The 15,825-nt window shown below is 42.3% G+C and overlaps 1 protein-coding gene across 4 annotated transcripts in view; it reads left to right on the plus strand.

Annotated features, from left to right (window-relative positions):
• Positions 1–15,825, plus strand: part of DNAH6 (dynein axonemal heavy chain 6) — a 448,872-nt gene that overhangs the window by 235,101 nt on the left and 197,946 nt on the right. For all 4 annotated transcript variants that reach the window (XM_075607019.1, XM_075606995.1, XM_075607010.1 and 1 more), the window contains one exon: positions 1,479–1,636. In XM_075607019.1, the coding sequence (XP_075463134.1) occupies positions 1,479–1,636 (158 nt within the window). The remainder of the gene's footprint in view (positions 1–1,478; positions 1,637–15,825) is intronic.

A 15,825-nucleotide genomic window follows, 5' to 3' on the forward strand; every position in this document is an offset into this window, starting at 1 on the left:
AATAAACCCTATTAAGAATCATTAACCCTTTCAAATTATATTATTCTAAATCGCTTCCTACTGATGTATAGGCCCCAATGCAGATGTAGCAGGTGTTATTGCTCCCACTGACACGTGGCAGCAGGGCACACACAATACACCTGCAGGAGCAGCTAAATGGATTAGTCGCGTGCGAAAAATAGGCTGGGCTGACGAATTATTGCCCCCGATGGTGGGTGCCAACAGATGCAAGAATGCCTGCTACATCTGTACATATAGTAGAATTATGCTACGTCTCCACAACTCTGACAGCAATACAAAAGGTGTTACATACAGTATGGTCTTACTGAAAGGAATCCAGAGATGTAAAGTAAAAATGGGACCCGCTTAATAGATAAATAATATTATATATGGTAGAATAAACATATATACATGGTGGAGAATCAGAAAAGTGATATTTGGAATATGACAAGGAAACATAGTTATATAATTAAAAAATATCTACTAAGCATGATTTTGTTAAATGTGAAAAATCTTGAATTTAGACCCAGCACTGGCATGTAGAAAGCATATGGTTGTGATTTACCAGAATAAAATAGAAAAAGAACATTGAAAGCAATGCAATTCTTTAAATGAATAAATCTTTTTTTTTTTTTTTTTGTGCCATAGTTTTTTTTTTAAAGAGCAAGAGTTTATTAAATGAGCCGCTTAGTCTCTGAATGCATTTCATGTACCCTTATTAGACATCGGGAAGTAGAAAATGTTTGTAGTCCAGTACCTAATATACTAGTATATAATATACTGTATATATAAAAATTACTCTGTATAAACTAGTACATAATATACTGTATATATAAAAATTAGTGGCCCAAAATGTAAGTAGCATCTCAGTTGATAGCTCGTATAATACAGTGAAATCATTAAGTAGATGCATATGCTACATTCGTACACTTGATGGCACTAGAATCCATATTTTAAACTAAGGTTTTGTTGTTCAGCACATTTAGTTAAAATCTCTATAGGAAGCATATTTTGCATTGAAGACAAATATAATTCAATATTTTATGTAACAGAAAGTATCTATATCTGAGTAAAAGCTATTTGGAACTTCAAGCTCCATATCTGTCAGCCTCCAAATCTATCTTTTTTGAATTTCAACTCATTTAGTTCACATCAATGTGTCAAAGCACTTTGCTTAAATTTGCTCCACTTGGATCATCCTACAAATTGAGAAGAATTTAAATGCAGCAATAGGAGAGGATTATGAGATTTATGATGCATGATTTTTTAAATGTATTTGTTAACACATTTCTTCAATTTTCCTGGGCTTCAAATATAAATAAATGTCTTGCTACTTACAGTATATTGTATTAAAAGTCAGGTTAACAAATCAGTCCCTTTTCATGATATAGTCAAGATGACATACTGTCTCACTGTGTTTGCATTGTTTTGATATTTTGTCTGTTCTATCCCCATGCTTCTCATGTTGTTTTATACAGGTGCACCCGGAAACAAAAGAGTTATCATATTTGTTGATGATTTAAACATGCCAAAGTTAGATCGATATGGTTCTCAGCCCCCCATTGAATTGCTTCGACAGTATCAGGATTTCCGAGGATTTTATGACAGAGAAAAAATGTTTTGGAAAGAAATACAGGTACTTTTCTAGATTCTTGGTCATTATAGAATCAAATACTGCCAAGTACTTATTTTGTTGTTCTTTACTGAAATTAACCATTTTTTACTTGTAATCTATTACACTGGATTACATAATAATACATTTGCATTATATTCATTTTTTTTTTTTTATAAAATGTTTTAAAAGGAAGTAATACATTGAGAGTTACCTCTCTCAAGTTTGTAAGTACTGCCCTCATCATCATCATGCATATACGACTGTTAGTTATGCAGTACATACAGTCCTTCTTTTTATAATACCGTACACATTATATACATATATAAATATATGCACATCTATCTATCTATCTATCTATCTATCTATCTATCTATCTATCTATCTATCTATCTATCTATCTATCTATCTATCTATCTATCTATCTATCTATCCACACAAAACAGAACTAGGTGAGCTCAGACCTACCCACCTAACAAAATGCATCAGTGACACTATGGGGCCTATGCTAGTAGCCTTCATAACCCACTTATCGAGGCTTTTTAGATGTTATTTGCCAAAAATGCTTACAGCAATTCAGTAAGCCTCGATAAGTGGGTTGAATCGCCAATTTTTTCTGCAGTCAAAAACAAATCGCCAAGTGAGTGTCGCCAGTTTTAAAACTTGGGCAATTCTAGTAGCCTCAATAAGGTTATCTAGGCTTATCGAGGCTCTAGAATGGCGATTTACTCCCAAATCCCCCTCGCAAGAAAAAGTTAGTGTGAAGCTGCCGAGAAGCTTCAGAGGCGGCGGCGAGAGAGGGACTTAGGCTACAGCCCCAGTGCCTGCGCTGAACGCGCGCCTGCCGGGCTGGCGCCGCGTGCAGCCGAGTTCCCCGGTCTGTAGTGAGCTGTAGGGGAAAAGACGGGGGAGTGACGTTGCCCGGCAGGTTTGCCCTCATTGGCTGAACCGCCAAAGGGGGGAATGGCCTAGCGCTCCGTCGGTAGAGCTGATCACAATTTTAATGTCAGCGGGCCCGGCCCTATTGAGGGGCGACTCTTGTCCCCGCAGCACGCGCCATAGCGAGCACTGCTGCAGCCAACAGGGACCAAGCCTTAGAAGAAAAATGCATTTTTCCTGCATCGGATTGATGTCGGTGGTCTCCGGAGCTGATACCCATTAATATCAGCGCTGGAGCCCCCCGGCATGAATCAGATGCATGAAAAATGCATTTACAGGCAACTTTATTACTTTAGCGGCTAACCAAAGGGGTTAACTGGGGTGAAGGGGTTAACTACCAGTGTCCGGTTTATTGTGGGTAGAGGGGGTGGGTGAAGGTGGCATTTGGTACTTGGTGGGTGTTTAGGCTTTGCGGGGAGTTTGTGGGGGGAGTTAACCCCCTTCATTATTGGAATTTGGGTGACTTGTTTTTAGTACATTTATGGATTGGTTAGCGTTTTAAATTAATTAATTGTTTTGTTGGCTAGTGCTTTTATTTCTTGAATTGATTGCATAGGTGTTTATTTAATTGTTTTCTTATGTTTTGGAATAACATCATTTTAATTCTTTTGCTGTTTTGGTGATAGATACATTTTATTATGTACTATTATGCTTTTTATTTTTTTTTGTTTAGGTGCTTGTGTATTTCTTTTATTCTTGTGTATTTTGGGCCTTAATGATTTGTATTAGGTTGATCATTGACTACTATAGTGGCTTATCATGCCCATATTATGTGGGCATGATGTACCACTGTGCCAATCAATGGGTAGAGGGTGGGTATAGTGGACCCGGTGTGGGTGGTTATGCCTCCCGGGTGGGTAGCGGGGTAGGGTGGGTTAACCCCTTAATTACTATAGCAGGTATTAACCGCTACGGTGGTTAAGGGGTTAGGGGCCTTTAGATTGTATTTTTTCTTGTACTCTTACTGCCAACGGAGGACATGGACCGGGAGTATGTTGATGAGGACGCCCTTCATCATGGCAGGGGTAAGTAGAAAGTTTTATTTACTTTATTTATGCTGGCTGAATGGGCAAATGAGCTATTATCATATGTGGATAATAGTTATTTTGTCATTACTGTATGTGTTGGGGGCGGAGGGGTGGGTGGGTTGTTGGGAGTAGAGGAGGTGGGTTGTAGGGTTGTTGTCTTTATTTTTGTTTCTTGGGGGTTGAGGGATTGGGTGAAGGGTATAGTTGCCCCAAGGATGGATGTTGAGGCCTACCGGGAGGGGGGGGGGGTTGCGGGACTGGTTAACCCCGTCATTACCATAGTGGTTCCCACTGCTATGGTAGTGAAGGGGTTATCTCCTCCCGCAACTTTCCAGGCAGGCCTAACCAGCCACCCGGGGGCTACTACCCCCTTCATCCACCCCCTCTGCCCCCAATAAACAGGCTATTGAGGTTGAACCCCTTCATTGCATTAGCGGCTAGCCGCTAAGGTAATGAAGCTGTTTTAATAAAAATATGTAAAACTAGTGTGCGTGAGCAGGGGGTCTCCGGAGCAGAACCACTTTGATTTGAGGTCCAGGGACCCCCTGCTTCCCGAGATACAGGCTCCGTTATAGGGTGCCGGTATCTCCATGCATTAAAATCCCACAGTCACGTGACGCAACACATTTAAATGCATAGGAGATTCCGGCACCCCATAACGGGGCCTGTATCTCAGGAAGCAGGGGATCCCTGGAGCTGAAATCAACAGTGATTTAGATTACAGAAAAAGATTATTACAAGAACATACAGTACAGTTACAATAAATGTTTGTTTCTTAAAACAAAATGATAAAACATTAAACCCCTATACAGTATGTTACCATATGTCGTGGGTCTTTCCCAGAGAGGTCACTGGAGTAGAAGATGAAAGTTCACATGTCTTATCCCATAACACACCTCTTGTTGAATTCTGCTTTTTATATTACCTGGGTGAAACTTTTGTAACATTTCTTCCCCCATTTAAAGAACATAAAACTCACCCCTGTCATAAATCGACTCTCCTGACATTTTTATGACTTAGAAAAAAACCCCATGGGTCTAGCTATCGTCCCTAACTTACTAAACTACACATATTGCCCTTTTAGTGGGCCATCAGTGATAAACCTCCAATTAAGTCCTCTTTGTAGATCAGCACAGACCCAGAAAGGGTCTTGGCCTGTCATAAGCCCAATATTTTGTATTTTTAAAACAAAATAACCACATTTAGCCCTGAAGCACCAGATTGATTAAAATACTCCACATTTCATGATATTATCATGACATTCTTCAACATGCTGCTTTCTCCTTTCCCACACCCCATTTAATTTGGCAGCATGGAAAGTAAATGGCATTGTTAGAAGTAAAGGAGAAGGCATTGCAGGTATGTCACACGATGCAAGAGCTGAGAAGTGAGTTTCACTCCAATTCATCAGATGGTGGCTGGTGCCTGGGAGGGGATGTTGGATCTGGGAGATGGTGCACTGTCCGAGGTCATGTCTTGTTCAGGCCAGGGTTGAAGAGGGTGCACGGTCGGTCTCCTAAGCTGTGTAGAGCCCTCAATGCACCACTAATGCTATGCTTTTTGGGGGGATGCTGTGGCAAAAAGGTTGCAGTCTTGGTCTGTCTGCGGCTAACCAGTGCTGTTCGGCTCCTCTTCTTCCATTGTTGATTTATTTGTTGGTGTACCACAAGGCTATGTTCTAGGACCTCTCCTTTCTCTATGTACACTCTCCATTGGTCTCCAACTGTCTCACGATAATTCAAGCCGGGATGGCAGCTAGTCGCCTAAAACTCAATATGTCAAAGAATGAGCTGCTCATAAACCCATCTAAATCAAGCCCTATTGTGCCCTTTTATATCACACTCAGTAACTATACTGTCCATCCAGTCCACCAAGCCTTTTATTTAGGTGTCGTATTTGACTCTTCTTTTTCATTCTCCTCTCACCTTAGTGTTATTGCTGAATCTTGCAGCATCTTTTTCGGTAACATTGCTAAAACGTGACCTTTTCTATGTTTCTCTACTATTAAAATTTTGATGCATGCCCTCATTTGATCCTACAGTATGTAGACTACTGCAACCTTCTTGCTACCAACCTCCATGCCTCACCGCATTCCACCCTTAAATCTATTCAAAATGCTACGCCAAGGATAACCACATTCTACTCAGTATTTGTTTTTTTCATCCTAAAAATTCTCTGTTGGCTCACTAGTAAACATTTGCTGAAAATGTTTTTTACTCTCTTTTAAGGAATTCCACTTGCCTGCCCCTCCCTATATCTAAGTATTAATATCTCACTACAGTAGAGGCAACGCTTATTCTAACATTTGCCTTAAACTAGCCGGGTTACATTCAGGGTATGTGCTGGGTATGTTCTGGGCTAGTTTGAGGCACGTTTAAGGCATTTCTGCATTGACTAACGACCCATAGGATTAACACAGCAGGGATCCTTGGCAATCCTATTCAGTTTGAATGGGACTGCCAGGGACCCCCGCTGTTAATCTGATAGGCCATTAATCAATGCAAAAATGCTGGGGCTAGTTTAAGGAAATGTATTCAGAATGTACCTGGGTGTACCTGGGTCTTTTGGGGAATTGCCACTGGTTTTTGTTAGAATAATCGCTGCCTCTACTGTATATCCCTAAATTCTCTCTATGCTCTGCTGAAGTGTGTGTTATCTCTACACCGTGTCACTAGTGCTTTCTAACCAATGCACTCAAATTTACTCCTACTGTCTTGGTTAGTTTCCCCACATGCTGATTAGATTGTAAGATCTTTGGAGCAAGTACCCCTTTCTCCCAATGTTACATTTATGTCTTAATGCAGATATATATTATTATATTCCCATTATTGTATTTGTGTTTATTGTTGTAAATACTGTACACATTCAGTCCTTTAGGGCTACCAACTGGCCTATTTTCTAAGGGTGATACATGCCTAGGCAATTTGTGTTTGTAATAATTAAGCAATGTTAATTGGTTACGTATGTGTTAATTAGATACATCTTGAAAACCGGCGTGTTAATAGCCCTCAAGGACTAAGCTTGAGCACCCCTGCACTCCAGTTACAACTCATTGTGATAATGTAGCGTAAATGCATAAATGTGCCTATTGAACAGATGTGGTTTCATCTTTTACATACCAGTATTGATTACAGTGTCTTGGTTTGTATATGTAGCCATGTGTTAAACATGGTATACAGTTCTCTCTCATGCTGGCAGTAAGCCTGGTAAATATACAGGGTTGCCAGCATCAATCATTGAGGTTTGCCCTCACACCCTGGTGAGGTGTCATATGTACATGAGTGGAGTGGTAACAGACCATGTGTCCATTGTTAGTGACACAGGAGGTGGAGCTATTCCCTTGGTATATAAGACACAGCACTGCCCAAAGTTAGGTTGGTTAAGTTGAAGGTCAAGTGTGTTAATTAAGAGAGTGATTCTACAGCAAGTAGTGAGACCTGCAGCAGTAAGGCTGGCAGGGCCTACACTGTGTCCAGGGACCTGGCACAGGTGGTGATCTCCCTGAGGGGAGAGGTGATCCAACTCCATTGGGAGGGCAGATCTTCTGAAAGGAGAATGCTGAAGAAGATGAGCGGCTAAGCTGTTTGCTGCGAGGGGCAGTCTGCCTATACATCAATAAAAGATTCCCTTGTTCACAAGAACCCCTCTGTGTGAGTGTGAAGTTACTCCACAGAGGAAGGCACCACAGAGGAGTTCCTCATCAGAACCATCTCCTTGCGGACGCAGAGATCCTGATGAGGTGGAGGCGCTGCACTGTATGTAGGTAGGACTCACGCACACTACCTCAGCTGCCTGTCTGGGTTGATATTCCCCATAATACCATCATGCGGGAGACTCAGGAGTCCTGTTGCCAACAGGTGCACCACCAGACACGACCATGTAATGGGGACTGGATAGACCACAGGGGCCAATATGAGATTGGGTGGGTCAGGAAGGTCCAGAAAAACCGTTACATTTAGATGCTCTGCTGAGATCTGTGTCAACAGGACAGGCTTTTGCTAGGCACACTGGGAAACATTAGAGTGTATGCTGCCAGTCAGTGCTGTGTTTGGGACGGAACCTAGGGGTAGTCAGGAGGCCTGATGGAATTGTCAGCTCGCAGGGAAGACCTAGAATCCTGAGAGGAGTTATGGGTCTGGAGACATGGCTATAGCTGTTCTAGTCACCTTGAGGCAGCTAGTTGGGTGGATGCCTAAAAGGATAGCCTGTTAATGAGGTCAGGAATCCTGGAGAGGGTCTGCGCTAGGCTGACAACAGTAGGTAGACGCCCCAGTACTGCATGGAGAAGCCAGAGTAATCTAGCCCATTCCAGACCACTTACCGCTGAGAGCACAGACTGGAGAGAGGAGAGACACAGCATACACAGAGAGAGTGAGCCTAGCCTGAGGTAGTGCAACACGAGTCAGACCTACATTAGGTACACAAGGTGGTGCATCAGGCAATCTTTATTGTATCGGTATGGCAGCTGCCCCGCAGAGAGGAGCTCCATGTACAATAACAGCAAATGCAGTAACCAAATGGCGACCTCAAGAATGGAGGATCCGCGTGGCACGGAAGGTCCAAGATGGCGGACGGAGGCAGATGAAGGGAGTGCACGTGGTGTGCGTTCCACGGAAGAGCAAGCTACTGAAGTGACTTTGGCTAGCCTGCTGTGGAGTGGCGCGAAAGCAGTGGCCGCACCGTTTTGGTCCTGCCTGGGACTGTGGGGTGATACCCTGGAGGACAGTGAGGAGGACATTGTGGTGATGTGTGGTGGAAGTGGAGAATCTGCTTGCCAGACGGCGAGCAATACACAAAAAGCTACCTCAGTCGCTAAAGTGATTGGCAATGTAAACCAAGATGGCGGTTCCCGCTTCCCTGGGAGACCGCATGGGCCGAGTGCAGAAAATGCTGCAAATGCTAAAGTTGGAGAAAGTTGGCCGGAAGTGGCGCCAAAAGGGAAACCCCACCCTGCTGGGAGGTATGGCACGAAAGCTGCTGCCGCGCCCTCATGGACAGTAACAAGCTCAGCCCCAGTGCTGGGTCACCCTGTGAACTTGTGGGACCCTCTTCTCATATCAACCAGGGGGAGTGGTTTCCAGCTTTGTCAAATGAGGATGGAGCTGGCGGAGGGAGGAGTTAACAAACCAGCCCCTGCCCTTCAGTTGCGAGGAACTGATCTACTGGGAAGACCACTGCAAAAAGTGTCTCCTGTGAGTAATATGGCCTGCAAAAGTGAGGAAGATTTGAACATTTCTGCCCACCCCTATTCGGCTCCAGGAGGCCTCCTGGTGCTCAGAGCTATGGGGAAAGAGACTGTCAAATGTTTGTGCATGCAGTGTCGGTTGCCGGGTGGTTCTGTCAGTACCACGTCCAGATGCCCGCAATACGGCATCCATTATTTATGGGCTGTGCAACCATTTGTGCCCGGACAGACCGTGGAGGCGGGGGCGGACACAGCCATGCTAACGGCTGAAGCCCCGGGCGCGGCCTGGAAGGAACCCGTGGATGCCGGAGCATGGGGATCGCTCCTCATGATAAAGACGGAGCCGGAGGAGAAAGGGGCCTGTAAACTAGGTGAAAGCCGAGAACCTCACCAGCGGTCCCCGACAGGAGTGCCACTCCCTGAGTCGGAGTTCGACTCCTCAGACGAGGAGCAAGCGACCCCGACACCGGTAGAGCTGATCACAATTTTAATGTCAGCCTGAAAAACTCGACCGCGCAGCGGGCCCGGCCCTATTGAGGGGCGGCTCTTGTCCCCGCAGCGCGCGCCATAGCGAGCACTGCTGCAGCCAGCAGGGACCAAGCCTTAGAAGAAAAATGCATTTTTCCTGCATCGGATTGATGTCGGTGGTCTCCGGAGCTGATACCCATTAATATCAGCGCTGGAGGCCCCCGGCATGAATCAGATGCATGAAAAATGCATTTACAGGCAACTTTATTACTTTAGCGGCTAACCGAAGGGGTTAACTGGGGTGAAGGGGTTAACTACCAGTGTCTGGTTTATTGTGGGTAGAGGGGGTGGGTGAAGGTGGTATTTGGTACTTGGTGGGTGTTTAGGCCTTGCGGGGAGTTTGCAGGGGGAGTTAACCCCTTCATTATTGGAATTTGGGTGGCTTGTTTTTAGTACATTTATGGATTGGTTAGCGTTTTAAATGAATTAATTGTTTTGTTGGCTAGTGCTTTTATTTCTTGAATTGGTTGCATAGGTGTTTATTTAGTTGTATTCTTATGTTTTGGAATAACATCATTTTAATTATTTTGCTGTTTTGGTGATAGATACATTTTATTATGTACTATTATGCTTTTTATTTTTTTTATTGTTTAGGTGCTTGTATATTTCTTTTATTCTTGTGTATTTTTGGCCTTAATGATTTGTATTAGGTTGACCATTGACTACTATAGTGGCTTATCATGCCCAATCAATGGGTAGAGGGTGGGTATAGTGGACCCGGTGTGGGTGGTTAGGCCTCCCGGGTGGGTAGCGGGGTAGGGTGGGTTAACCCCTTAATTACTATAGCAGGTATTAACCGCTACGGTGGTTAAGGGGTTAGGGGCCCTTAGATTGTATTTTTTCTTGTACTCTTACTGCCAACGGAGGACATGGACCTGGAGTATGTTGATGAGGATGCCCTTCATCATGGCAGGGGTAAGTAGAAAGTTTTATTTACTTTATTTATGCTGGCTGAATGGGCAAATGAGCTATTATCATATGTGGATAATAGTTATTTTGTCATTACTGTATGTGTTGGGGGCGGAGGGGTGGGGGGGGTTGTTGGGAGTAGAGGAGGTGGGTTGTAGGGTTGTTGTCTTTATTTTTGTTTCTTGGGGGTTGAGGTATTGGGTGAAGGGTGTAGTTGCCCCAAGGATGGATGTTGAGGCCTACCGGGATGGGGGGGAGGGGTTGCGGGGCTGGTTAACCCCGTCATTACCATAGTGGTTCCCACTGCTATGGTAGTGAAGGGGTTATCTCCTCCCGCAACTTTTCAGGCAGGCCTAACCAGCCACCCGGGGGCTACTACCCCCTTCATCCACCCCCTCTGCCCCCAATAAACAGGCTATTGAGGTTGAACCCCTTCATTGCATTAGCGGCTAGCCGCTAAGGTAATGAAGCTGTTTTAATAAAAATATGTAATACTAGTGTGCGTGAGCAGGGGGTCTCCGGAGCAGAACCACTTTGATTTGAGGTCCAGGGACCCCCTGCTTCCCGAGATACAGGCTCCGTTATAGGGTGCCGGTATCTCCATGCGTTAAAATCCCACAGTCACGTGACGCAACACATTTTAAATGTATAGGAGATACCGGCACCCCATAACGGGGCCTGTATCTCGGGAAGCAGGGGATCCCTGGAGCTGAAATCAACAGTGATTTAGATTACAGAAAAAGATTATTACAAGAACATACAGTACAGTTACAATAAATGTTTGTTTCTTAAAACAAAATGATAAAACATTAAACCCCTATACAGTATGTTACCATATGTCATACACTGGCGACACACTTTATTCGAGCTCGGCTAGTCCCACGAATTCGAGTATACCCGGGTGTATTGAGGTTTGTGACTGTTTTCTGCCCGAGTGCATTGAGGTATTTTCAGGCAGGGATTGAAGCATTTTATTCCCGCTGGCTGCAATACTGCACAGTATATATATATATACTGCATTACAATTCATGAATTTATGCCATCTGGTAGACACGCGAAGCATTGCAGCCTATTAAATCCTAATCATTATCATTTAACAGATCAGCCGCCCGTCAGCCAGGCATGAACCCAGGCTGGGAAGGCAAACGCAACGGGGCTTGTCAGAGGTGAGGAGTGGCGCATTCCAGGTATCTGCCAGGTACATACTGGGTATTTGCTCGAATAAAGTGTGTCGGTGCAGTAGGTCTTTCCCAGAGAGGTCACTGGAGTAGAAGATGAAAGTTCACATGTCTTATCCCATAACACACCTCTTGTTGAATTCTGATTTTTATATTACCGGGGTGAAACTTTTGTAACATTTCTTCCCCCATTTAAAGAACATAAAACTCACCCCTGTCGTAAATCGACTCTCCTGACATTTTTAGGACTTAGAAAAAAGAAATCCTCTTTTGACGTTTAAAAAGTCTTGACTGAATATAAAAACACTCATAACTTCATTTACCTAATACTTGAGTCATATCAATAGATTCAGGTAAGTTTTCTGAATATAACTAGACTTATTTTGACAGACTTGTCCTTAAGGTTGAGTGACAAATGGATATCGGTCCCTTTTCACTGCCTAGATATGAAGGGTTTGGCTTCATTTGATTTGTTTTATTGCCACATTTACAAATATCTATCCGGTATACTTCAGAACAGATGTCAGGTCCATGACATCTTCCCTTTAATAAAGTCCTACAACTAAGTGGTAACCTGTTTGTCACCTCTCTCTGGGATGCACAAGAAAATCCAAGACTGTGACAACTTTCTTTGAGGCTGACACCCCATGGGTCTGGCTATCGTCCCTAACTTATTAAACTACACATATTTCCATTTTAGTGGTCCATCAGTGATAAACCTCCAATTAAGTCCTCTTTGTAGATCAGCACAGACCCAGAAAGGGTCTTGGCCTGTCATAAGCCCAATATTTTGTATTTTTAAAACAAAATAACCACATTTAGCCCTGAAGCACCAGATTGATTAAAATACTCCATATTTCATGATATTATCATGACATTCCCCAACATGCTGCTTTCTCCTTTCCCACACCCCATTTAATTTGGCTGCACCGTGTCAATAGTGCTTTCTAACCAATGCACTCAAATTTACTCCTACTGTTGTGGTTAGTTTCCCCACATGCTGATTAGATTGTAAGATCTTTCGAGCAAGTACCCCTTTCTCCCAATGTTACATTTATGTCTTAATGCAGATATATATTATTATATTCCCATTATTGTATTTGTGTTTATTGTTGTAAATACTGTACACATTCAGTCCTTTAGGGCTACCAACTGGCCTATTTTCTAAGGGTGATACATGCCTAGGCAACTTGTGTTTGTGATAATTAAGCAATGTTACTGGTTACGTATGTGTTAATTAGATACATCTTGAAAACCGGCGTGTTAATAGCCCTCAAGGACTAAGCTTGAGCACCCCTGCACTCCAGTTACAACTCATCGTGATAATGTAGCGTAAATGCGTAAATGTGCCTATTGAACAGATGTGGTTTCATCTTTTACTTACCAGTATTGATTACAGTGTCTTGGTTTGTATAAAAAGAAGAAAGATTGTAGATCCCATAGAACAGGATCTACTAAAACTCCAAAATGGGGCACACAAGTATGAGTACAAAAATATAAAGTTTATTCAACAAACAACCGAATGAAGACAAACAGACTATAATAAAAACACTAAAAGCATAGTGAACCGTCTTGAAATGCTATAATAATGCCAGAATGTACAGATAGCATATAAGTAATAATAGAGACTCCTATGTATAACACGTGTAGAGAAAAATATATCTATTATGAGCCCTAGTATACTTAATATCGTTACCAACATAAACTAACATCACAGTACTTATCATGCATGGAAAAAGGACAAATGATTTTATGTGCTTAACCTAAGTAGGAAAGTGTATCCATTAATTTAACTGAAAAGACAAAAGTCCATAATCCAATAGATGGTTTGATAAGAATTACTGTCTCAACTGCTAAATTGCTGATGATATATTCTAGGCTATAGGAACTTATTGTGACAGGATTATGAGTCACAATAACAAGCGTTCTTTAGAACGTTTACATGGTTCATGCAGCAAGGAGAGGTAAAATCAGCATGAATCAGTTTAGGGAATACTAGCAGAAAAAGGGAAAACCAATGAAGGATATGCAGTTTCCAAATGAACAATATTTAGGGAGTGCTCCTAACGGAAATGGGTGAATACAGTGTCAAAGCTTAGAAATAAGATCAATGAGTCAAATACAGGGTTCAAAACGTAACACATGAGTTTATCTGTACCAAGGCACAATTTGGGAGACAAGAATTCAGAAAGAACTCAAGCCTCTGAAAACATATTGCTTAGTATCACATTTTTATACATTTCAAAATGAGTAATACACCCCTTAAGGGGGCTGGCTTACAGATAAGTGATGATATGATGACATGCAAAAATATATTAGTTGATACATATATATGCTTTACATTACTATATTCTTATCGATAATTTACCATAATGTGGGCCTCCCAACCCTGTGACATAAGGGAGTTACTGTGTTCAGCCCTGTATGTATGCTGTGGCTGTCAGATAAGAAAGAACTCAGATCAGCAGGAATGTCTAATCGCTTACGAATGCTATTTCAATTCTTGCCTGCCTTGTAGGAATTAAAAAGGGTTAGTTATATCTAGGAGCGATACTCTGCAGATTCAAACATTCACAGTTCATTCATTCATTCACGAATGAGACAAATATACATTCATATAGCAAACACTCAGAAAATGGTGGTTTAGGCCAAAATGGAGGTGATGATAGCCACTCACATTATCTCAATCTTCACAGTCCTCTCTTTTTATTCTTGAAAACATAGTCTTTTAAGGATAATTCAGATAAAACTCAGAAGCGTTGCACTGGCCTGGAGGGCCCCAATTTGCATGGCTTTGATAGTTCTGGAAACTCACAGAGCTGCTGGCTATCATCTCAGCCAGGTTGGTCTTTCTGCCATCATCTTCATCTGTATTCCATTGAGGAGGACTGACTTTTCCTTCTGAGATTGCATCTTCCGTAGTGTCGTCTGTGATCAGTGGCATGGCCTGGGTAGAGGGTGTTACACACCTTTGCAGTATGGATTTACTGCACATGACACAGTCATACAAAACAATCAGAACTGCAAGCACACAGACAAATCCATCCATCAGTTTCGCTTCTAGAAAACCAACCAACATGGTAATTCCTAACAAAACACCTCTTATCTCCACCTTTCCTTAATCTCTCCTGTATCTCTGTGATCTTCTCTACCTCATGCTCAATCTTACCACTTTGATCTTTAAAAAAACATAACATTGCTCTTTAACTCGAGCACACACGCTAAAATATAGTCCAGTGCCATTCTATTCTGTAGGGCTATTAATCTAATCTGTACCTGCTCTTGATTAAGTAAATTAATGAATGTAGTTGTATGATTGAGAACATCATCCAGTACATCCGTAAGTACATTGAGCCTGTCATTTAGCAACTCAACTCCTACATTAGGAAATAAGCAAACCCAAAATTGTTCTTTCCATAGACTACTTTTCAACCCCTGTGCGTTGGAAGTGGCTCTGCTATTCCTGATCCTGCCAGTGGGTCATTGTAAAGGCAGGTACAACTGTACCTAGATAGCAGGACCCTGTCCAACCACATGGTAATACTCTGTAGGCCCATTTTCCACAAATCCAATACACTCCCTAGATAAACTAGAATTTGTGCAAGCACATTTTACTATCTTAATTAAACTGAAAAATTAAGGCTACATCCTCCCTGTAAATTTTTAGTTCAGGGCTGTAAATACATTTTCATACAAGTTTCATTAGTTGGTGGAGACACCTGACCCATAAATTGATTGTTGTTCCCAGTGTAATTTATGTAAAATCCACCCACAGGAACCTCATTTACCAGTGGAATTCGGTTTAGAAAAGTTTCCTGTAAACAAATTCAAATTAACATTTCATCATTTTAAATTCGGCATTAGTGTAAGGTATCCCTACTCAAGGGGTTAAATGTAATTCTCTCTTACGTCATTGGGGGCCACTAGAGTATGGCAGGGATTCATTGTATATATTCCCTTGTGACCCATTAACCTGTGTAGCATTGTGCGAGATTGTATGATTGTCTGCAAACTGATGTGACCATAAAACAATAAACATTACAAATATTTCAAAACTGATCATCCCTTATCATCATCTGGATGGTGTAGGCTGATCTTGCCTAGTGGGGCATACATCTTAAAACACACTCTAAAGCATAAAAAAATAATATTGAGTCCTGAAAAAAACAAATTGTTCATTTAAGTCCGGGCCTTGATAATATTGAGTTCAGAAAAAACAAATTGTTTGTTTAAGACCGGGCCTTGCCTGAAGTCTTAATTCCTTGGTGGTTAAATGTTCTAGGATTATTGTGCCTAGATACACTAACAGTTGGTAAAAAACGCTGGCTTGATGATTCTTTGTCTTTGTTAACTGTTTACGGTGGTGCCGGCACTTTTTTCTTGCAATGATGCTGCTTTGTATTCTCCTTGGTAGACTGTATAAGCTGCACCTAAGTTTGGAGAGAC

The sequence above is a fragment of the Ascaphus truei genome, chromosome 1 (genome assembly GCF_040206685.1).
Source record: "Ascaphus truei isolate aAscTru1 chromosome 1, aAscTru1.hap1, whole genome shotgun sequence".
NCBI lineage: Eukaryota > Metazoa > Chordata > Amphibia > Anura > Ascaphidae > Ascaphus > Ascaphus truei.